Source organism: Filicampus tigris, chromosome 11 (genome assembly GCF_054856515.1).
Source record: "Filicampus tigris isolate MCC_2025a chromosome 11, RoL_Ftig_1.0, whole genome shotgun sequence".
NCBI lineage: Eukaryota > Metazoa > Chordata > Actinopteri > Syngnathiformes > Syngnathidae > Filicampus > Filicampus tigris.
Genome location: NC_141227.1, coordinates 13347706 through 13371234, shown reverse-complemented (window position 1 = coordinate 13371234; position 23529 = coordinate 13347706). Strand labels below are relative to the sequence as shown.

Sequence of the window (23529 nt, the reverse complement as noted above, 5' to 3'; positions counted from 1 at the left end):
TTGTGGTTCATGTCGGGATACCGCCTCAAATATTTTAATCTTTGTAGGCTGCAGGGGAAAACAGTTAATACGGTTATTAAATCAGATAAGAAATACCTATAAAAGAATCAGATTAATTTTGAATGAAATTCCACATCATCCTTGTCGAAGACTCCTTCATAAAAATACATATATTTGAGCCTTTTTTTCCCCATCCCAAAAAAGACACACTAATGCAACCCCGCGGGCTGCCTCTCTGATAAGATGAGGTAAACTTGAGCTCATAATTGACTTCAACAGTTTACTGCTTCAGCCCTCCAGGGCACTTTACCACCGCAACAAAGCAGCAGCCTAGAAATAATCCACTCATGTCTCAACTACCGGTACGTACATTTTATGGAATGCCTTTGCTGTTAGGATTTTGTCAAGGTTATGATGACAATACTGTACCGCACTAAAATTACTGCACTGAACACATCAAACAAGGTCAAACAAAACATGTTTGACTAGGTAACCTTTATTATACGTAGACCAGCCTGGTCGTCACCACGTAAACCGTATTAGCATTAGCGTAGATGCTAAATGAAGTAAAATTTTCGAACATGAGAAAACTATTGCATGAAGTGAGAAATAATTACTTGAGAGAATAGTTTGTCCCCAGTTATTTTCACTTGAGGAACAAAGCAAAAAGTTAAAAAAAAAAAAAAAAAAAGACCTCAAAAAGTTAAGACCAGTTGCCTTACCAGGTGCGACTCCTCGCCAGTGAGATCCAGTTCTAATTTAACAATTTATAGACTTACGTAGACTACGTATGCTTTATCAAGGCCTTATATTAGACTTAAGGTCATGTGAATCCTGTTACATTTATGTGAGTTATATTAAAGCTATGTGTGTGTGCCATAACTCACTCGTTCATGTAGTCAAAACAATTCTTGAAGTTGCGTGTTGGCATAGCAACAACTTACCCAGAAACCAGACAGTTACTGTACGTAACATTGTGAACCTCGTGGTTGGAACAACACAAATATGAAAATAATCATGAATGCAAACTGTGTGCCTAACATTAAATTGTATAACCATTGAAATGGAGCCCTGGAGTGAAATCTACTCAAACGCTCAAGAGCCACGACGTTAGTTATGCCTTCAAAGTCCAATAAAAAAGTCTCATTGGTTGACACAGCCATTATCAATTAAAAACAGATCATTCATATCTTTGTAAATATAGCATAGTTGCCTAAATGCAATAGATTCCAAAAGCTATATTGTATTACAAAAAAGATGTTGTCGACAAAATGTCATGCTCTGAGTCTTGATTCAACATTCTAAAATGACCTTGATCTGCTGACTGGATTATTATAACAAGTGTGGGCTGAATGGCTCACCCAGTGATATTCAAATACCAATTCGATTAGCTTGTTTTGTCGTCCCCGTTGAATCCAACAGCTCAGATGTGAAAGGAGATAAACAATTTGTGCTAAACCAGAAAAAAAACACCTCATTGGGGACATTGGTGATGCTGAACTTGACACCCCCATCACAGCTGCTGTCGTCTGAGGCGTTTATCTGACATGTCATTGCGCTGACCTCAGGAGGGGGTGCGCAGATGAAAGAAATGAAAAATAACATTGAAGCCCGACGTGCCTTCATTGTCTGCCTTGTATACGCCGCATGTAAGCTGATTGGACTTGCACGATTGTAGCTCCTCACCTGAAATAATGACGGGGATTTAATTTGCATTGTGAGGAGGCTTGGAAGATGATCAATGAGGTGCCAGTGAATGAGATGGAAGCAGCATACATAAGTGAAGAACTACACATGTGGTAAACAACTGCAGAGAAGTGATGAGAGACTTGTGTTCCATTTTGGCATGCTGCGCTTCAGCGAAGGCATGGAAATATAACAGGCGATGACGATATAATGAGAGGACAAATTGTCTTGTCAATTTTAGCTTGCTTGAAAATGAAATGAAAGAAAAATACTGTGATACAAGAGAAACCTATTGCATCCTCGGCCTAAAAAATTGTGGGCAGAATTTTACATTTTTATCATTGTGATTTTACCTCCCCCCCGCTGTATTGCGGCTTATTGTATTTCTTGTTTTTAAGCCATTTTACACTGGGATCATTCTTGCGCAATTCACCTAATGGAGTCAACCCAGCCGTCTCAGAATTTGACGAAATTTTGCATATTTGTTCATGATCATCTTACAACACTAAATCCAAACTTTTTGAACACCACACCAGCGGTTTGAGGGAAATGTGTCCCGCCAAATTGTTCAGATTTGGGCAAAAACGGGTGTGGAAGCCAACCTTCACGCCCCCAATATCTCTGAGATTACTGGGCCCACTCTGAAAAGAAAGATTGTTTGAAAGGAAATTCAACAAGGATTTTATACATAATGTTTTTTTAAAGGGTTGGGATACATTGAGGTCATGCGACCTTTTGACCGTTACTTTGATCTTGAATTTAAATGTATGGACCACACGACCTTGAGATAAACTATCCTGAAATTCAATCTCCAGCATGCTAGCCGATATACAGTATATCAAAGTTTTACCCAGCTAATATATTTTGTATTCCCGCAAACTGGTGTAAAAAAAGGCATTTGTGCGGCATTGCATTGTGGTGGGTATTGTTTGAACACCTGCAACAATCCTAAACTGGAAAGGGAAAAGTTGCATGAAAACTAGCGCTTTATTTGTGGTGAAATGTTGGCGCAGTGCTCTCACTGTTTAGTCAATCCACGCACCAACAACACAACATGTCAAAGCTCATCATCGCTGCAAAAATAACTCTAATAAGCTCGAGGGGGGAAGAAGGCTTTCATACTAAATACACTTTGAGATAGCAGACGGTCTGCGGTGGTGAACAACTTTCTAGAACAAATGTGCAGCTCAAGCTAAACACAGTTACCTTCTGTCACCTGGCTTAGATCCCAGCTTGCTGTCACAGCAAACAACATGAAAATCATCAGAAACCGTCAGGGAATTTGACTCTGCTCTGCAAAGTGGCCTTTTTACACTCAGGTGATTTTAAACCCTTATTTTGGATTCTGGATCATTGTGCAGCTGTATAAGTAGATCTGCTAAAATAAAATTGTGGTTGTCATTTGTGGTAGTGTTTCTAATATTCTGCAATCTCAGAAAAAAATCTGATACCAAATATACAATATTTGATCCACAATTTAAAATGGGGTAACGGGCAAAGACTATTTTCAGTCAATAAGAAACAATAATGACCATACACTGTAATATAATATTAAAAAGGCAAAGTTGGGTATCATTTTTATTTCATAAACCTATTCAGGCTAATTATCTTACAACATTGCAGAGCTGGGGGACTGATTGTATCACTTGACACTTGCTTGGCAAAAACTTCTTAAAGATTTAACTTTAATTTGACTTGACATTCATGAGACTCTACTTGATTTTGACTTGATAGCCATGACTTGAATAGTCAGTTTGCGTCCATTTGAAAATCTATTTTTTTTTCTTCAAATATAGTTTGAATTTTGCTTTTGAAAGAAAAGTTGTTTTTAGTGTGCACCATACAACCGGTAACCTAGCCACGAGTAGCCTCCAAGCACATTCTTCACCACTCCGACTGCTCAGAAACTCGGGGCGTTGTTCAAATGTGTCGTTTGGTTATTCAGAGTGTCACAATACAGTAGCGCCGCAGCGCACTATTGCCACTCCAACAAGGGACACGGAGCGCCAAGAGTGTCAGGCTGTACAAATCGAAACAGTTCAAGCACAAGCTGCTAATTGGTTCATAACATAAAGTGTATTTGGAAATTAACACTAGGACTACCAGTATTTTGATACTATTAGAACTACGAGAGCAGTCATTTTGACGGATTGTGCTTTGTTGCGCTCTGGCAATGACGTGATCGATTAAAATTATTATTACTCTATGCTCGAGTGTCTAATAAAGGTATTTCATTTATCAATATTCTGTTCTGAGTATAATTTAATGTAAATTATGTCATATAAATGAATGAGAAACAGTTAGCGGAGCGCCTATATTGTCCCGTGCGGCTCTCGCGCTGCATGCGTGCCAGCTGTTATAAAATACAGCTGGTTGGTTTGGAGCCGCAGGAAAGGAGACGCATGTCGCAAACGGCTTTACTGCACTTCACTTCGAAGAAGAGGAAGTAAATGGGAAGTACAGCACACAAAACATCTCCGTCCCGATGGAATGCCGGAACCCTTTTTTTTCCATGGGGGAATTATGTCAACAAACACCACATAAGATCATTATTTTATTTATTTCGACTGTCTGGCGTGCACTACCCACAACGTCATGACTATCGCATTTAACGGCTTATTTTACCACACGCGATATGGCTCCTCCTCCTCGCCAGGGGGACTTTTATGACTTGGATTCGCTGTGTGTCAGGCGGGCAATTTATCCGCACACTCGTCAATATTTTGAAGCACATGTAACGCCTCCCCTACTCTATAAGATGTTTTTTTTTCATCGATCATGGTGACCAGCAGCGTTTCTCAATGCAACCGCTGGTAGCTATAGAAACCCAGCGCGACATGCGTAAGATTAAGTAGAGCTGTCAAATTGACTGGAACGCCGTAGTTAAATGACTCTTAACTATTTTTATATTGTTTAATATCAAAACATTTCACCATGGGAAAGAAATATGCACAGAATTGGGAAAAGTCAAGAGGCCAGGAGCATCTTATATCCATATACGCAAAGTAATAACACATCAAAGTTAAAATCAAGTCAAAATGACTGCTCTCATACTCCTAGTGTTAATGAAAGGGAATGTACATACAGTAAGCCTCTGAGCTAAAATGTTCTGAAATTTAGTCTTGCACTGCTAATTCCCCTCAATCCACTGCGTGCCTCTATGGATCCTGCAGTTACAATGTGTCAACCAACATCTGACAACTTGCGTGATGCTCTTGATTGAGAGACGGCCTAGAGAGCCAGATACGATCAACTCGTCCTTGAGATCCTGATGGAAAGAAAATGACCTCCCTAGCTCGCCATCTCATCTCGCTATTTTGAAACAATCATTTTGTCTCTTGTTAGGATAAAATAGTTGTTTATTTGAGGAAATGCCATGGAACGTTATCACCAAAGAGCAACGATCCATCACTTATTGTTAAACCGTACCCGCTGCATGCATTATTAGCAAGTAACCAAGTAACAGCATGCTGCATGTGAAAACATCTCCTCCTTTCTCAGGCAATTTAAACACATAAGCAGATGGTATCATCATGCCACTGCATAAACAGCAAACAAATATTTTGCAACCTTTGCCATATTCTTGTTCACATGAATATTTCATACATTCTATTTCTGTGTCACTCTCAAGCCAGTGCTACAATACAAAACATCAAACTACTCTGAGCAGGATATTACGTGAGGAAAAGACACAGAGGTGGCATTTTAATTAAACACGAAGATCCTTCTCACAGGTGAATGACAAAGTAGCTCCCAAAAAAGTGGCTAAATTGGTATTAAAATTTAAAACATTGCCCTAACCATGTGTTTGTTTCTGAATATGATCTTATGAAGTGTTCACAAGTATAAAACATGCCTGATTTTAAAAATTCAAGTTCTGGGTCATTTGGAATTGTAAATAATGGTATATTAGTTAACAAAGAATTCCACTTGGCATCACCAATTAAATGTTGTTGACACATTATTCACAAAAATTAACAAAAACATAATACAATACAAATACAAAGACAAAGAAATACATGCAATTCTGGACACAGAGCTCCAACTTTTTAGCTAATTTCGAAAAATTTGTAAAAATGAGTTCAGGATCTCAGCCATTGATTTCATATCATGTTTAATTGTATTAAGTATAAATAATACATTTGGTATATTTCAGATGCGTTTTAAGTTAGTTACAAAAGCTCAACTCATAATACCTTTTTTTGTCATGCATATAGTGGAATGTTGTTTAACTGTCGTTGGTTGGAATTTGGGTTTGGTTGGAATAGAATACAAATACAGTGAAGGGAATTAAAAGCTAATAAGGATCTTGAGGCATGCTCACTTTTTAAAACACATTGCTATTATTCTGAACACAACCCTACTCTTCAAATATCCCCCAAACAACACACCTACATTCCTACTCCTGCACTATAAACCTAAATGGGTCAGCACTAATAATAATAATAATAATAATAATAATAATAATAATAATTCACCCAGGATTACCACTAACTTTTACCTTAAAATGCAAGGAAAATATGATGAAAAAAGGTAGAAACAAAGCTAAACAATGCCAAATTTATTGCTTTCTCTTTTCTATTGATAGAGGGGATCGGTAACGATAAGCCAAAGGGGAACATGAGGACAATGATACATACAACAATAAAAATAATTAAAAATAAGGTTCCCACTGGTTCGAGCCCGGCTCCGGCCTCCCTGTGAGGAGTTTGCATGTTCTCCCCGTGCCTGCGTGGGTTTTCTCCGGGTACTCCGGTTTCCTCCCACATTCCAAAAACATGCATGGTAAGTTGATTGGATACTCTAAATTGCCCCTAGGTGTGATTGTGAGTGCGGATGTTTGTCTCTGTGTGCCCTGCGATTGGCTGGCAACCAATTCAGGGTGTCCCCCGCCTACTGCCCAAAGACAGCTGGGATAGGCTCCAGCACGCCCCGCGACCCTTGTGAGGATAAGCGGTACAGATAATGGATGGATGGATATATATATATGTGTATATATGTTTTTTTTTTTACTGTAGGTTCATTTTTTACTAACAAGTCAAGTCAATTATCTGTACTACTAAGCACAATTAAAAGCATTACCTTGAAAGTTGAAGGTGTCGCACAATTCACGTGATGACCAATGGTCCACTGACCACAATTTGAATGCATCGCTTACGCTTGGCAAGTCACTGTCAGTCAACCTCAGTTGTTTTCATCTCATCCAAACATACACAAACCCCAAAATTGTTGTTTGTGTCAACAGAAAGGCTCCGTCCACTTCTTTCATGCTGCATTCTGTGCCGAGGGCTGTGTAATGGAAAAAAAACACAAAGTGGCTCTTTGTGTGGACTGAAGGATAAAGAAATGTGATGACAGCCGAGAAGTCTTTAAGCACCTTAGACTCAAGTATTTCTGCAAAACAAGACAAATACACAGTGAGTAGAATGATCCTTTTTGGAAATCCTGCATGTAATCTGAATGGGTGAGGAGTTTCATCAGTTGCATTCACACCTCCATAAAACTGCAGTGACAAGCATGTTGTGAAATGGATTTGTGAAGGAATTTTGCAAATGTATGCATGCAGAACAAATGACATACAGTAAATATACTGTATACTGAGAGACTCCGGTAACACTTATCAGAGACTAAAAATGTAATTATACAGTACGGACAGGTAGGAAAAATAATGTATGACGTGCTAAAATTTCTTACACTTAAAAAAAAAAAGAGTCAAAACAAGATAAAATGTAACTACGTTCTTATTGTTTGCATACAGTATGTGTGTTTATAACAGTGCTTCAAAGCTTAACATTTGATGTTGTGACATTGTTTGTCAAGGGGTTGATGAGGATTGTAATTTGTCAAATCCTCACTAGGTAGCGCAGAAAGAAAATCTATAACTCAGCACATATGTAAAGTCATTTTTCAATGGCTTGCAGCATTTTCCAAAAAATGAAAATAAATAAACCTGGGCCCCCATCAGGACATTACAAACCAGCATTAGGGCCACATTGAAAAGAATAAAGTTATGAGAAAAAAAAAGCTGTAACGTTCAGAGAAAATGTTAATATGTTAATCACAAATAGTGAACTTCAAAGTATTTGTATTCTTGTTCCTTAAATATACAGTACATCTACTGTACATTTTATCTATACAGGATTCATTTAAATGTTAACAAAAATGACGTATATGTGGTGTACAACCATACAGGGAGTGAGGAAAGTCAGTGTGAACATATATTTTTACAAACAGAGATATTTCAGTACACAATACAGGAAGTACATATGAAAACATGTTTACTATTTCTACTTTTCTGTAAAACATGCATACATACCACGCTGCTCTCTTGACCAGTGATGAGCGCTGAACATGTCCTCTTGCAGCAGCTTCTGCAAGCTACATTATCCTAAAAGAAACATTTACAAAATGTAACTATCAAGAATAGATTGTTAAGTAATGTGTGTTATACAAATGTATCCCTAGACTGACAATTGAAACAGGAAAAATCTTTGATACTGATCTTGTATTGAAGTGAAAAAAAGTCTGGCAATTGTATCATGCAGGTGTACTTAATGAAGCGACTAGTGTTTTACAGGCACTGACCCATTCAGGTGAACTACTGATGTAGAACTAATTGCAGTGCTACAAAACATTGCATCGACCTAAACATTGTCAAGACTCAGTTTTGATTGATTGATTAATGTTCATTGCTTCCAATCAAATTGCAGTTCTGTAAAGATTGATTTCACTCCTTGAGCTTCGGCTAATGTACTTTATTGCAGGCCTGTGTTCTATTGTTTTTTAATGGGCTGTCAGAGTTATAAAAGACACTCTTTGCAATGCCTGTAGGAAGTTTAAGAAAATGAGGTAATATTTGTAAACTACACAAAGGTGGCCTGGCTGCTCGTTCTTTTGTAAACGGTGCTCATAACATGCGCCTTTTAAAGTGTCTTTAACCGTTTTGTGCTAATGTTATGTTGACATTTTCAGCACACAGTGAATGAAAACAAATAGAAAACGTTACATTCGTTTATTGGAATCTGATTTAACCTTCAAAGGGATATGAGCCAAACTTGATCATATGTTTATTGCCCGTCTATATCAATGAGAAAAACCACGATGTTGCACAATATGCATGCAGAGGTTTGTTTTATTGGTTTGTTTTATTGTTTTACAGCATCTGTTTAAATGCATCCTCTCACCTGTTTTATGACCCAAACGTCTTGACCACTACAGTGCTTTTATACCTATAAGAAAGCAAACAGATTTTATTTTGCATCAAAAATAATAACTTGGTAAATCCTTGCATGCATGCAATTGAGAAGTCGCTGCATTCCATCACTGTGAAAAAAGTAAACCAATTTAAGGTAAAGGCCTGGAAGTGAATGTATTATAGTTTTGAACTTAGGTCATGTGACATTTAGAATATAATTTTAGTGTTGTTTAATGTCATTTGGTAACAATGTAGCCTTTATAAGCATCTAATTAGAGGAACTTTTAAATCAACAGGAATGTTTATTCTGGGCAGGTTTACTTTTTTGTTAGTGGATGTTAGAATTGAATATTACATCAATTTTTTTAATTACCTGTTTAGAGTTTATCTGGGCAGCAGCGATGAGGTTTAAAAGATGCATCGCAAGATCTCATATCCAATGACAGACAAAAAAATGTTAGAAGAGACATTGAAGAGTAGGCAGATAAATGCTGCAATTTTTTTTCAATCAGAAATGACAAGACGTCTGTTGGTTGTGCTCTTAAGTCACACTTTATATTAATATTTAAGATAACACAATATAAGCGGACTTCTTACCTCTTTAACAGCATTTGATTCTCAGTGTCAATCAACTGACATCAAACTTCACAAGATGGATTAAGGGGAAAAAAAACATGAATTCCTACATAAGGGAGTTACTACTTAAAAAAGGAAGTTACCACTTACTTAACACTAACTATATAAGTGTCAGGGATGTTTAAGCATAAATTTAAATGATAAATAGGATTATCTTAGTGGGTTCTTAAAGCAGTGAGGCTTGTCTAAATGCAAATATTTAATTGCATAAACTGTTGCATTTAGTCAGCAAATTAAACTGAAAAAAACTAAACAAACATGCATAGCAACGTACTGTATTTAGAGAGTCTTACACATGGTGCAGGGGTTTGTGTTAGTTTTTATTAAATACTCTATGTACAAAGACATATTGGACACACAGAATAAAAGCACTAATTATAAAGTACACACTGTACATTGCTTGATTGCTTTCAACCACAGAGAAAAACGGTTGTAAATGGAAAAAAAAAAAAGAGTTTAGACCTAATTAGTTGTTTTTAACACGACATCATCATATATAGGGAAACAAGGGGGTCATTTAGAATTGTGTTTTATTCCTTGATTTACTTTCGCCTTCCTATTATTTTGGGCAAACCATGCAATTACTTCCAAGCTATACAGTGATCACAATCCTGCAATTACAAAATTGTGGCTACATTTGTAAACTACAAGTGGTGAACAGAAATCATATTCTTATTCATTTTTCATGGGTGTGGATTTTAATCATTTTGAATTATTGGCGAGTCACAAAATTGCTCATCAGCAGGGGAAAACTCTTGTGCCATATGTTGCATTGGTGGTGTTTGATTATCATGGGATTAGAGGCAATAAATAAATAAAAATAACACACATTTAAAATAAATAGTGAAAAAAAGTCAATTTTTCATTTTTTACATTTGTGTACAAAGCATTTTCCCCACTTATCATGAGGAAAATAATAAGACCTGTTAATGTGCTTTAGAGCAGGGGATTTCCAAAGTGTTTGCAATGTGTCATTCTAGTAACAAATTAAAAACTTTTTTTTTATAATCATCACACCGGATTCTGACACCAAAATAATTCATAACTGCACACCATGCATAGTGCCACTTATCAGAGATCAGTTTCGACAATAATAATTAAACCTGATCTCTTCAACACACTGATTTTATTTTCCCACTTTAATTTATGCAGTGTTCTGCTCTCCCCAGACTCGCTGTAGAAACTGAACTTGCCTTTGACACATTGCTCAAGTATTTTTGTCTTTATTTTTCTCAAGCTGTTGCATCTCACTTTGAAAAGCCACTGCTTAAAGTTCTTTATCTGAATGGAATGGACAAACAAGGTTTGACATGAATATAAATAATTCCACATAAATTGCAGGTCACATGTGGGGCACCTTCAGTATCGACCGTAGGGATGTTTTCTGTATCCCCCTCTTGTCAACTGTAAAACTGGAGCTTTGAGACTGGGACGGGAAGTGGGCCACTCGTCCTCTAGAAAACCAGTAAAAGCATTTGAGTTAGTGCCCAGTGTCCACAGGTATCGCGTTCTGTCGCGGTGACTGAATACATGAGCACATTTCATCTGAAGAGATTGTACACAAAATAAATTTTACAAGGACTTTGGCCTCTGTCGGCCAGCAGCTCCATCCTCCCTAGAAGCCACATTACCAAAAGGCGGCCACCTCTCTTGCACGGTGCATTGAGCAAGGTTCCGAATAGGAAAATGTTTATGGAGCAGAAAATCAAATCATTGCCCTCTTGGTTTTTGGTCATCATCATCAACACTCCAGTGCGAATTTGGTTGTGCAAAAGCCACAGAAACCAGCTGAAATGCCATCACCATGTGACAAGCAGGTCAATTAGTGTTTTTCTTGGGAAATAGTTGTGGTCGGATCAAATTTCTTTCTTCTGGAATGAGTCGTCAAGGGCCCACATCCAAGAGACAGGCAAAACACTCCACCTTCACAATGTGCATCCGTCATTTCCCGGAGCTCCTTTTGGCACACTGACTGCAGTTTGAGCCAAGGAGGGAATCAGCAGTAGCTCCCAAACATTTCCAATGCATTTTTTAACATTTGACGACAATAATAGGCTCATGTTATCAAGACTAGTTTTTCGAAATGGATTAAAATTCCAAGAATGATTGTTACTGAAGACGATTTTTATTAGGGCTGTCAAAATTAGTGTGTTAATAAGGAGTTAACGCAAAGTCCCTAAACACAATTACAGTATTTTTGTCAAATGCTAATTACGCACGCCCCTTATTTGGCCTTATTTCAAATCACGACGACGCAGCAGAGATAGCAGCAGCAGATCTCATGTGAAATATCATCGAGAACTGAAGCCGATCCATACAACTTGTCTAAAAAGGAGAAAGCAACATTGAAGTAGCCATTTGGACTATCAATAGTGCACAGGCACTGCCCTCTTCATTCTTCCAGACACCATGCGTAGAGGTAGGAAGCCTGGAATGCTGGTTAACAGTTAGCACGGATCTAGTGCGTTAAAGCTCTCAAAGTCAGAGGTCTAGGAGTGAGGTTGTATATGTCTGCCTTGTGCCTTGGGGTGAACACACTTGCTCTTCTTTAGCCGTGAGGCTTATTTTGTTCAGCAATTCAAGGATATAACTCACATAACATTGTATTATTTTTCTTGCTCCAAAGCCTCAAGTCACATTTCAGGATGTGCATCATTTATGGGCTTAACAAAAGAAAGGCATCAACATTCAACAAGGCTTCACTCCACCGCGTTCCAAGTTATTATGCCTATGGCGTTTTTCTCTGATTTTATTACGCTGCTATCAAAACGGAGGTGCTATGTCAAATGTAATTTGATCTGTTTAAATGTTTTTAATTGAAATAGCTTTTGATTTCAGCAAATACAACCCCCCTAATGCTGCAATATTTTCGGTTCTTTACAACCTATGAAATGTCTTGAAACACTGCCGTGCATAATAATTTGGAAATGTGCATTTTAACAAAGGCTCCGTTTTTACATTGTCCCAATCAATTCTGCCGCAGACTTCCTAGTTTGTCCAACTCCTGTTCAGTGTGTCTCGCTAACCACCTAAAATACTCATTTTGTGTGTTGTTTTTTAAGCCATGGCACATTTGAGTTATTTTGAGAGAACAGTAGATTTACACTGCTATAAAAACAACTTTACATTGTTGCTAAGTGGCTTTCTTTTGTGTTGTCCAATGAAAAGATAGTAAAAAAATGTAGTTACTTTAATGCTTTACTATTTATATGACACAGTTCAAAAGTTTGGGGTCATTTAGAAATGTGCTTATTTTCTAAAGAATTGTTTTTGTTTTCAAAGATGACTTTACATCAGGAATACAATCTATATCTTGTGAATGTGGTAATAAAAAAATAAAAAATAAAGTAAGGACCCTCAAACCTCTGAGCAATAGTGTATGTACATATGTAAATATTAATATACAAACACACATGTACATTGTATCCTAATTACATATAAAAATGAGACATATCAGCCACAAAAGCTAAAGGATGCATTCCAACACTCGTGACCAAACTACAATAGTAAAATTAGAATAAAAAAGAATAATACAAAAATGGTCAAATAATTTATGAGTTACCATCGTCACTTACCATAGTTGTTGTAGGAGTCGTCACTTGTTCCTTGCCCGTATTCATAATATTCAGAGATGCTAAATGATAAAGACATCAACATTATCAAGTGTAAATCCCAATATATGTTCATTAGATGCATCAATGCATGATAAAGTTGTCATTCCATTTAAAATCTCTGCTGGTTAAAAAGAATAAAACACAACATATGGAGATGTTTTGTGTGTACATGCTAAATGCTATGCCAAGATATGCATGTGAGATAACAGCAGACTTCAAAAACAAAGCTAAATTATTGTGTCAACGTCACCTCTTCGACTGATTGCTGTAATCATCGTCATAGGCATCATAGCTGTCATCATCATATTCGCCTCCATATCCATCGTCGTAGCCCTGGGAGGGAGCACGGTGTAAGCAAAACAGTTGACTCACCTACTCATTTATTTGGACTCTAAGTGACAGCAATCAATGCTTAGTACTAAAGGCAGTGTCCGTAATGCGGGAGGAAACGGGAAAAATGAATGCCCCGTCGCAATTATTGATAAGGGTTTGCAGGAAAACACGTTTCTTTATCGGCGCTAAATGAACACCTTCTGAGGCTTCAATTTCAATGTGGGGCTCAACTACTGATAAGCAGCTATAAAGAGAAACATGCACAAACATCCACTGACAACACTGCAAATACCAAACAAAAACGCCTGTTCAATTTTCTACAGAAAACAAACAATACATACGTTTTCTGACAGGGTCGCCTTCATATTTTGGTAACGACAAAGCCTGTTCTTTGCTTGTAAAGCTCTTAAAATATTATGTATTTTTCCCATCCACACAAAGCAATGTTGTTTGTCAGGGAACAAAGTGGAAATATATTTTTAAAGCTTTCAGAGGAGCCTTATTCATTGCAACAACTTACTGTATAATACTAGAAAAAGTGTGGCAGACAAAAGTTAATTAATTAATTCAACATGAATGTTTTTGAAATGTGGGAGGAAGCCGTAACAACTGTAGAACTCCACACTATCAAACCCAGGACCTCAGAACTGTGAGGCACACGTCCATCAATAACATAACAATGCTGGATCAATTCCTCCAAAGATTTATGTCAAATTTTACTTTCAAGATTCCGCCGTTTCCAAGATAATCCCTTGAAAAACACTATCAGTGACAATGTGGCCTTGTGTCCTCTAATTAATGAGGCATGGTTCTTCTCGTTTGACACTCATCGGTAAAAATAAAAGAAATAACACAAGCCATTTTATCACGGCAGGTAGGAATAAATCAAATGTTAACACAAAGGTGGCGGGTTCTTATTGGGCATAATTAGGACAGCAAGGAGCTGAAGGCCCGTAGCCATGTGCTTCATTATCAGTTGACAACCTGCATTTCCCCCGACAGTGATGGATCTTCACGCCGGGCTGCCTCTCAATATGCCACCGCAAAGCAGGATGGGAAGGAAAATGAGATTTGCACCATTTTTTGTCTCAGTGAATGCTTGTTGCTCTTCACGCTTTCCACCTTTGCAAATGCAGCTTTTGTTCAGGCATACTCTCATTATTTATTCATACGGCTTGCTCAAATCAAACCCCTATTATCGCCTCAAAATTGCGATAAGCTGAATCAATTTTCCACATGACTTTCTCAGTTCCATTGTTTGCTGCTTGGGTGAAAGAGGTTAAAAAGTGCAAAAAAAATCGGACAAAATTTGAACACATTTTCTCACGCGACTAACATTCGATTTAAGTTTTGTATACAGTTAATAACGTGGAAGAAGAGTGAGTTGTATGTGTTTCAAAAAGGAAAAAAAAAGAAATGGGAAACATTTTGATTTCCAAACAGAGCAGCAGATGAGAATGTTGTCCTCAGAAGTGGCCTGAGAAAGTGCTCCCCTCCTAGAAAAAAAGCACAAATCTGAGGCATCTTTCAGAGAAAAGCTAAACTGGGAGGATTTTTCTTCTCATTTCAAAAGGGTGTCTTTTGCAGCTTCCACAGATGATGGAGTTTCTTTTTTCCCCCCTCAAAGCCTCCCAAAGCTCTGTGTTTAATCACATTAGTGTTTTTCAGCCCTGTTATGGTTGCAGGGCTCAGGTTTTGCAGAAGCAAGCAATGCATTTCAAATCTGACCAACCATTTCCACACTCACCACATTATAGGTGTATAATATAAGTATAATTAGAACATAAACAGAAGCTTCCTTGAAAGCGCTATTTTTTTTCTCTAGCACGTCAGATTTTCATTATAAATAACAATAATATAATATGTAATATAGTCATATATTTTGTAATATTTATGAATTATTATTATGTTATATTCCATATATATATATATATTATGTTCAGCAACAGGCAGATTTTTCTTCTGAAACGTCATAGCCATAAAATACAATGAATTGTCAAATCTGTACTGCACAAGCTTTTATATCATTGCTGTCCTGTGAAAAACACTTATGTCCAATTTTGGAAACATTTTTCAATGCAATGTCTGTAACGCGGAAACCCCATTCACATAAAAATAAGAGAATTGAAAAAAAATGGACATAAGTGTTTTTCATAGGACAGCGACGACATGTCAAACTTACAAATGAAAATATCTCAAAACCTGACGTGTGAGAAAAAAAGTAAAGACATTTTTTTTTAAATCAACATTAACAATGTATTTAGGGGCACATAAAGCCCTCTGATTAAAATTTGCTGTTGACCAGTGTAATTTACATTTTCATATATTTTTTAGCATGCCTTTTAACAAACAACTCTTTGTGATGCCATTTTTTGCTATTCCAACATCTACTTTTGTTTTTACTATACTGTAGTACTTATTTATACATATTCTTATTATATTGCACATTACATTGTACCATTAAGTTTCATACACTACAATATATTGATTGGATAAACATCCACACAAAGTTTTATAGAATTAATTTTATATTGTCCATCCAAATATGAGTTATGGCACTTCAAATGAACATCATATTTCTTATTCAAAATGTTTATCATAACATTTGTTAATGCTAATGGTGATGTTATGCTATTAGTAGCAATAATAATACATTCTCGCATAAGCACTTATAATGCATTATCGTTCAAGACCTTGGTATCCGTACTGGGGCCATCTGCAGAAGATGCTATCGGGCCTTTCTTCAAATCTGTCTTTGCTCTTCCTTTCATGCTGTTCTGGCACACTCAATAAAAGTACCACACCTTTTAAGTAAGTCGCCCAAAATTATATCCCATACTGTTGTAGCATACTGTGATAGAGGAGAAAATATTAATAATACATCTTAACAGTGGAACCATCAGCCGATTGCTGAAAAAGAAGATATGTTATCTCTGGAAAACAGTCCTCCTTTGACTGGATAAGAGATCTGCATTAGAAGCACTTTCACATCATAGCAAAAAATGGAATTTTGCAGCTTAGTGCAGATGACTGACTGATGTACAAAAGTAGAAAATGCCATCTCACATCAAACTGTTTGAATATTGAGCTTGAATACCAACAGTACCAAACGCAAATGCTGACTTTTGGTTGCCCATCAATATTTTTGAGTTTGCCCAGGACTGTTTTTAAGCATGCACATGCAGTAAAAATGTTTGTCGCTGTGTCAGTGCAGTTGATTCTGGCATATAGCCAGTGTAAAACAACACCCCCACCCCACTCAATGCATTCATTCCCTTCAATCCTGATTGTGTTCTTTTAAGAGCTTGATGCTCTCTGTCATTTAACTACATGGTGGTCCGACAGGGTTCATTAATCCCAAATGGTCTCTTGAGAACTTTTGTGTGACAAGCATGCTCATGCTACATATGATCAGTTATTCACAAAAAGGGCGATCATTGTAATTACATAAATTCATATGTACACTATGTGTTATGGATATGAAATATTTCTGTCCCCTAATCACAAGATTGCCTATTGACTCAGTTTGTGGAATGGAAATGAATAACAGAGCCCATGCTGGTCATGCACACAAACACTGTACAATAGCTTTAATCATAGACTTATGATTTTGTTTTGTTCAATTAAGTCTTATTATCTTCAAGAGCAACTGAAACATATCAGCAACAACCTGCTCGGAAGTTACATCAGATGAGCAAGTGAAATCATTATGGGAACTGCAGTATGTATGAATAAACTAAAAGAACAACAACATGGGAACTTGAAAACAACGACAAAATATATATTGCATGATAATCTTTACCACTGATTTCTAGCCAACTGCAGCAAACAACCATTCACACCACATTTGGACAATTAAGAGTGTTCTATTAACCGACGACGTTTCATCTTGGAATGTAGGTTGGAACCTGGACTTCCCGGAGAAAACTCTACCAACAACTCAACCAGTAAAATAAAAATATTGAATAAAACAATAAAAATATAGTAGTATACATGAATACTTAAGACAAAACATGTTCATATAACTTACAGTCCCTAAATTTCCATTTAAAGCCCATGAATTAATTAATTCACATGAGCTCTCCAACTAGTCCAATTACCATATTTCACAAGCTCCTTTGCTAAACTTCTAATGGAAATACATTGGAAATTGTCCACCCCTTTGCAACCCTATTCATAAAAGGTGTCTTTGTAGCTTCCATCTGGCAGATGCAGTGTTGCCAGAAAGGTTATAGCAAGGTGAGATTTGTGGTAGAAAGACATAGGGAAAGAATATTGAATTCATAAATTATGAAGAGGCACAGAAACATGATAACTACCAGCTTCCTTTTACTTTCTGTTGAACTTTTAAATCAATACCACCCTCAATAGGTGCCATGGACATGGTATCACTTTTAGGAGACATCCTGACACTTTGACAGCGTCCATCAGTCATCGGCCTCTGGAGAAATTGGCACAACATCCACACAGGGTGCATCTTTGCAGAGCTAAACCCTTCCCTGCTGAGCCATTGTTTATTAGCTCGCTCAAAATGTTGGGTTTGGCATAGAGATAAGCATTACACTGACCCTCAACTCAGTTATTGGGCAGAAAAATACACAACCCTTACATGAAAAAAAGATCTTGCAGCCTTTGGAGTATACTCAAAGTAAACTGTGAAATGTAGTAGAAAAAAACTCCCGCCAAAGTAAAATATGAAAGAGGAAAATGTTCAGGACAAACTCATCCTCTTCCTGTAATCCCCTAGTCTCAGTGCTCCCAACCTCCTTTCCAACCTCCAATTACAAAGAGAAGAAACGTTGCGCTTTTTCACTTTGCAGAAATACGGAGGCTCCACATCAGAACTCAATTTGGTTTGGTAATGAGACTGTGCTTGTGCATCTCCCTGTGCAGACAGCCCAATCTTCACATGCCAGCACACAGGAGGGCTCTGCTTAGCAGGGAGCCTCGGATGAGCTCCACTCCAAAGGGTTGCCTTTTTATGTTTGGTTGGAACTTGGAGATCACCTTGAAATCTAAAACGACCTTGACAAAATCTAAAAAAATCTAAAGACAATCTCACTTTTGAATTGAAGTGTTTTTGATATCTACCTCTAGTGTGAGCACCCACGGGTGCAAGTCAGTTGAGTATGTGAAAGATGTTCACATTATGAGCTGGTTAATACCTGTGGCACATTCGACTAGTGTACATTAACCTCTTTATCACAGGAGATATGTTCCAAACCCAAGTGAAAATCTCCAATATACTAAGATCATATAAACAAATTGTTTTTGATCATTTTCACTCATTCTAAACTAATTTAAACAAAATAAAAACACACTTTACATTGATTGAAACACACTCGGGGCAAACGTTTGGGAGTGTTGGCGTAGGTAGCGAATGCGTGTTCACGTCAGGGTTCGTCAGGATTCGTTCAAGGTCGCAAACGTTCACCCAATGTTCTCCAGATGTTCGCCAACAGTTTTAAGGTTGTTTCTTGTCGCAGGGAAATTTTGAAAGCCCTTTATCCCACTAAGGGGCAAATATTTGCGACTGTTGGCCAACGTTAGTGAATGCTTGTTCACGTCAAAGTTCGTTGAAGGTCGTTTGCCAAACGTTCGCCAAATGTTTGTCAACAGTTTTAGTGTTTTTTGTTGTCGCAAGAACATTTTAAACATGTTCATACAAACAGTGTTTTTTTCCCCATAATGCCATGTATGTTTTCCCATAATGCCACATTGCGCATGCGCAAGTCAGTACACTGTAGCCAAAATGCTATGTTTTTAGCATTTAGCCTACATTTTACAGTATGTTCGAACGACGTTGCAGTACATTCCAACGACATAGCCAATCAACAATGTTTACTCCGCACTGGCAGTTCCACCCTTCCTTACATTTCCCCTTTACACAATAGGGGTTTTTGTTTTTAATCTGGTTTGCGACCCAAAATGTAATGCATTCTTCCTGGGCCTGTGCCCCACCTAGACACCATTTTCTTGGGAATTTACTCAAGCAATTCAATGGAAGCAATTATAGAAATATTTTATAAGTATCTTTTTAATTAAAAAAGTTGCTGGAATTAAATGCATGCTTGCTCCAATTTTTCCCAAATCATGGAATCCATTAATGCCCCAGTTTGTCCTACCTCTAAATAAGACTCATCACATTAACGGTGGATTAAAGCAAGTCTGATTTACAGTTTTACGGCAATTACTATCAGCTCTACTTTTTACTTTGAGCAAGAGGATTGGACTCACATAGTCATCATATGAGTCATGTGTGCCGGCTAACAGAGGAGGTCGGTACCCTCCAATTGCCGCTACTGCTGCTCCCCTGGCTCTCGGGGTTTGAGCTTCCCTCGTTAAAACAGATGCAGCGAGCTTGCTGTGTGTCGCGCCAGCCGTCCCCCGAGGTGTTACTGTGCTCCTTCCTGTGTTCCTGCGGGTCCTGCACAGAGCAAGCAAGCAGAAGAGCTTGGCGGTGATTTGCCTTGGGAATCTGTTCTGTGAACAGTCTGCAAATTGCTGTGAAATCAGTGAAATCAGTTTTATTGCTTTTTGTGTTCAGGCAGCCCCAGTCGGCGGTCGTCCCGCAGCAAAGTATGCCTGAATGAAACCTGAAATGAGCATCACCTCAACTGGCATTGTGGGCTTGTAGAAATTGCAGGCTGAAATGTGTCACTACTGAGCAATACTGCCGTACTTCAACAAAATACTGTGTAAAATGCAAACCTCCACCAAGGCCCGAACAATAACACACATAAAGGGAAAGTCCTCTGATGACCGTTTCTATAAGGTTTCTGAGATCTCGACCAGGGATTTCAAACTGCAGCACTTTGAGTTGTATTTTCGTGTATGAAAAGTGCTGTATAAATAAAATGTGGTTGATTGATTGATTGACTAGTATGCTGTCATGTGGCACCTAGCATTGTGTACCGTGAAAGCTCATCAGTTGTGCCACATCCAATTGGCCTGAAAATCATTTACTACAAATCTATCTTTGTTCAACTTAACAATTCCAGTGACATATAGTTATAGCAAGAACAATAAAATGTTTATCCTCTGGGAGGAGGTACATAATCAACCTGTGTAAACACTTTTTAATGAAAATCTTTGTTTGTTGGTAGTTGGTAGTCTAAATTTCAGTTTAAAAAAAAAAAAAAAAAAAAAATCTCACAGATTAACCACTGCATATACACACCTACATGTGAACAGACAGACCGATGTTTACATTAAACCGTATTTGGAAGTTAATTGTAAGTTAATAAAAACAATCTCGAAGTGTGACGGACGTAACAAGTTAGCTTTCACACAATGAATCCAAAACAATTGGCAGCTCTGCATTTTGCCACACAAACGCTGGCCCAATTGCAGTTTTGTGTTTAATGCGTTTTGTTCGAGGGGCGAAAATGCTTATTTCGAGCCTTGCAAACATAAGTTTACATTATGAGTGTATGGATGGACAGATGCCTCCATAAGGTAAATTTTCATATACTGTACATGTTTACTGTTGAGTTCAAGTTTGCAAGGGTAGAGTTTGTATAAGGGTCCGAAAAAGTGTGGTAGTCCAACAATAGGACAATAGAGTCACTGCCAGGATCGTAGGTCAGATTGAACATCGCACAGCAGTCTATTGACCTCTAACATGCATTTGAACGTGATGCAGGTGGGCCGGGATGGACTTTTTTGCTTTGGTGTATCCTCCTCTAGGTAACAGCCTATTGTGAGCCAGAAATACAGCATCTCAAAGGGGTATTAGCGGTGCATATTTTTCATGGAGATTTACACTAATTGCTTATCAGCGTGCCATAAGCAGTAAATCTGAGTAGGGAAGTGCTGCTGGTGGTGCTGACTTTTTTGTCGTTATGAGCATTCCTTGATACTTCTGGAATAAGCACGTCTGTATGTACTGCCAAAATTTCACAGACCGTACCGGTTTACATAGACCACCATCTGTTATACTGTGGACAAATTGCTCTAATGAATAAATAAATAATAAAGGGCACCAAAAAGGCAAGGACTCAATTCAAGTAACCGCATACATGGCTGAGCTTATTAAACGCTTTGTTTGGTTTACATTCTATGTACTTACTAAGGTGAGTTGTTGTTTATTATCCTCTTAAAATAGTGTATGTTCTCTAATGAGACCATAGATTGCATAGATTGGTGTTTTGGCAATGAGCACTCCGTTGCACACAAATCATATATTAACTGCAGGTTTAGGGGCATTAAACACACCTTGAGGTGGCTTGCAGCAATTTTAGGAAGACTTAAATGATGGTTACAGACAGTAGATAACCCTTTGATGAAGAAGCCTTTATATTTCTCTCAAGACATTTGAGACGCTTGTCCGTTTCATTTTTATCTGCCGTCTTTTGATGAATTTCTCATATTCCAAATCAGACTCAAAATATTTTTATTATATCAATCTGAGAGGTGTCTAAGTTGTAGCCGTATTATATACAGCAGCTAAATAAGTAATATTAGAAAGACCCTTGATAAAGCTCTTCAATGGGATATGATTGTGCAGATGCAAAACACAGTGGTGCCTTGAGATACGAGTGCCCTGACTTGCGAGTTTCTTCAATAATTTTTATTATCAGCAAAACATTGAGTCACATGTGTGCTTTAGTTCCGACCTCCACAAACTTGAAACTTAAAAGCCAACAATTCACATTGGTTGCCTTGCAGTGAAAGGACAATACATTAGGTACAGTCGTGTTTTCTGGTTACATTTTTGCTGTTTTTTTTTTCTGACATTTTTTTTTTTTTTTTCAAATTATGACTACGGGCCCTAAGAAAGTAAGTACTGAGAAGAAGCAGATGATGAGGTGACGAAGCAGTACAAGTGTAGCACTTCTACAATGTGTGCTATACTGAAGCAGAAGTAGTTGAGTAGAAGAAACTGTGGCAAAAGCCAAACTGTGGCAGGGTTTTTACTTTCTGAACCTGGATTGGACAGCTCTGGTCGAGAAGGACCAAAACGCCAGCTAAGGGTGTTCAACTAACTTCTAAGCTCCGGATCGAGGTCCGTGGAAAGATAGAGAAGCTGCTGTTGGTGAAGTTGACTGCGGAGAAGCAGTCTGTGGGACATATGATGGCGAAGAGTGTCATCTTCGAGAAGAGGAGAGCCATTCTCAATTTGCTCTTTCATCGCAGCAGACCCCAGCCACTTCAACGGACGACATACTAAGTTTAAAGACAATGGGGTTCGTTTGACAACTTTAAAAGGAGGAATGGCATCCACGCCGTCATCAGACAGCGAGCGCAAATGGGAAAGCAGCGGCAGATTACCTCAAAAGCTTTGCAGAAATGATAGCAGCCGAAGGAAACATCCCCCAGCAAGTCTTCAACTGTGACGAGACGGGGCTCTTCCGAAAGAGGATGCCTAAGAGGACTTACATAATGGCAGAGGAGACGAAGATGCCCAGCCACAAACCGACGATAGGTAGTTTAACCCTTGCACTGTGTGCAAGTGGCGACTGCAAAATCAAGCTGCTTCTCGTAAAACTGATTCAGAAAAACCCCAAAGCCCTTAAGTCACAGAAATATTGCAGGTTATGTGGAGGGGACATTTTAATATTGTATGTTTTTTTAAATAATACAATACTGTTGAGTGCAACATTTCTCATTAAAACGCAACACATTGCCTTGGCGCTCAATGGGGCAAGATAATTTGCGATGTGAGCGTTTTATGATGAAAGTGTAGTTATAGACTAAACTAAACTTCATAGTCATTGTATTACGCAGATATGTGTCACGATCTGTGATTTGCTTTGGATCGTATTTAGTTTGGTTTCATGCTATGTCTTGTCTTTTTGTTCACACGCACATGATGGACCTTCACTTATCAACATGATTGAGCTAGCAAGCTGTGTACTGTTTAACAAATATTTGGAATTTCTGAAAGGCTTTCATATTTTCACTATGACAGAGTGGACACGTAAAGCTTGACAACATCCAACTATGCGCACAATTTGGTAAATTAGGAAACAAATATCCACCGTTCCAGCCTCCATTGAAAAAAGACTACTTGTAATAAGACCTCAAAGTTTCATTATTCTGCTACAGTTTCATGATGAGTGA

General features: G+C 37.9%; 1 protein-coding gene and 1 long non-coding RNA gene across 4 annotated transcripts in view; one reads left to right on the top strand and one right to left on the bottom strand.

Annotated features, from left to right (window-relative positions):
• Window positions 1-214: 214 nt before the first annotated feature.
• LOC147139794 (uncharacterized) lies at window positions 215-20142 on the top strand. The gene is made up of 3 exons (XR_015088780.1): window positions 215-362; window positions 6932-7103; window positions 20012-20142. It is a non-coding gene; the product is annotated as an uncharacterized LOC147139794 (long non-coding RNA).
• khdrbs2 (KH domain containing, RNA binding, signal transduction associated 2) overlaps window positions 5784-23529 on the bottom strand; it is a 45646-nt gene continuing 27900 nt past the window's right edge. Inside the window, exons 6-13 of one of the 3 annotated variants that reach the window (XR_015088779.1) lie at window positions 19702-19891; window positions 13382-13464; window positions 13093-13151; window positions 10875-10971; window positions 8871-8915; window positions 8003-8074; window positions 7064-7080; window positions 5784-6975 (exon numbers count right to left, since the gene is read on the bottom strand). Coding sequence is in view for 1 of the 3 variants with exons in the window: in XM_086045971.1 (XP_085902097.1) it covers window positions 10877-10971; window positions 13093-13151; window positions 13382-13464; window positions 19702-19891 (427 nt within the window). In the remaining 2 variants the exon portion in view is untranslated. Of the gene's footprint in view, window positions 7081-8002; window positions 8075-8870; window positions 8916-9816; window positions 10972-13092; window positions 13152-13381; window positions 13465-19701; window positions 19892-23529 lie in introns of those variants that run through there. The other 2 variants (XR_015088778.1, XM_086045971.1) reach the window with 2 other exon arrangements.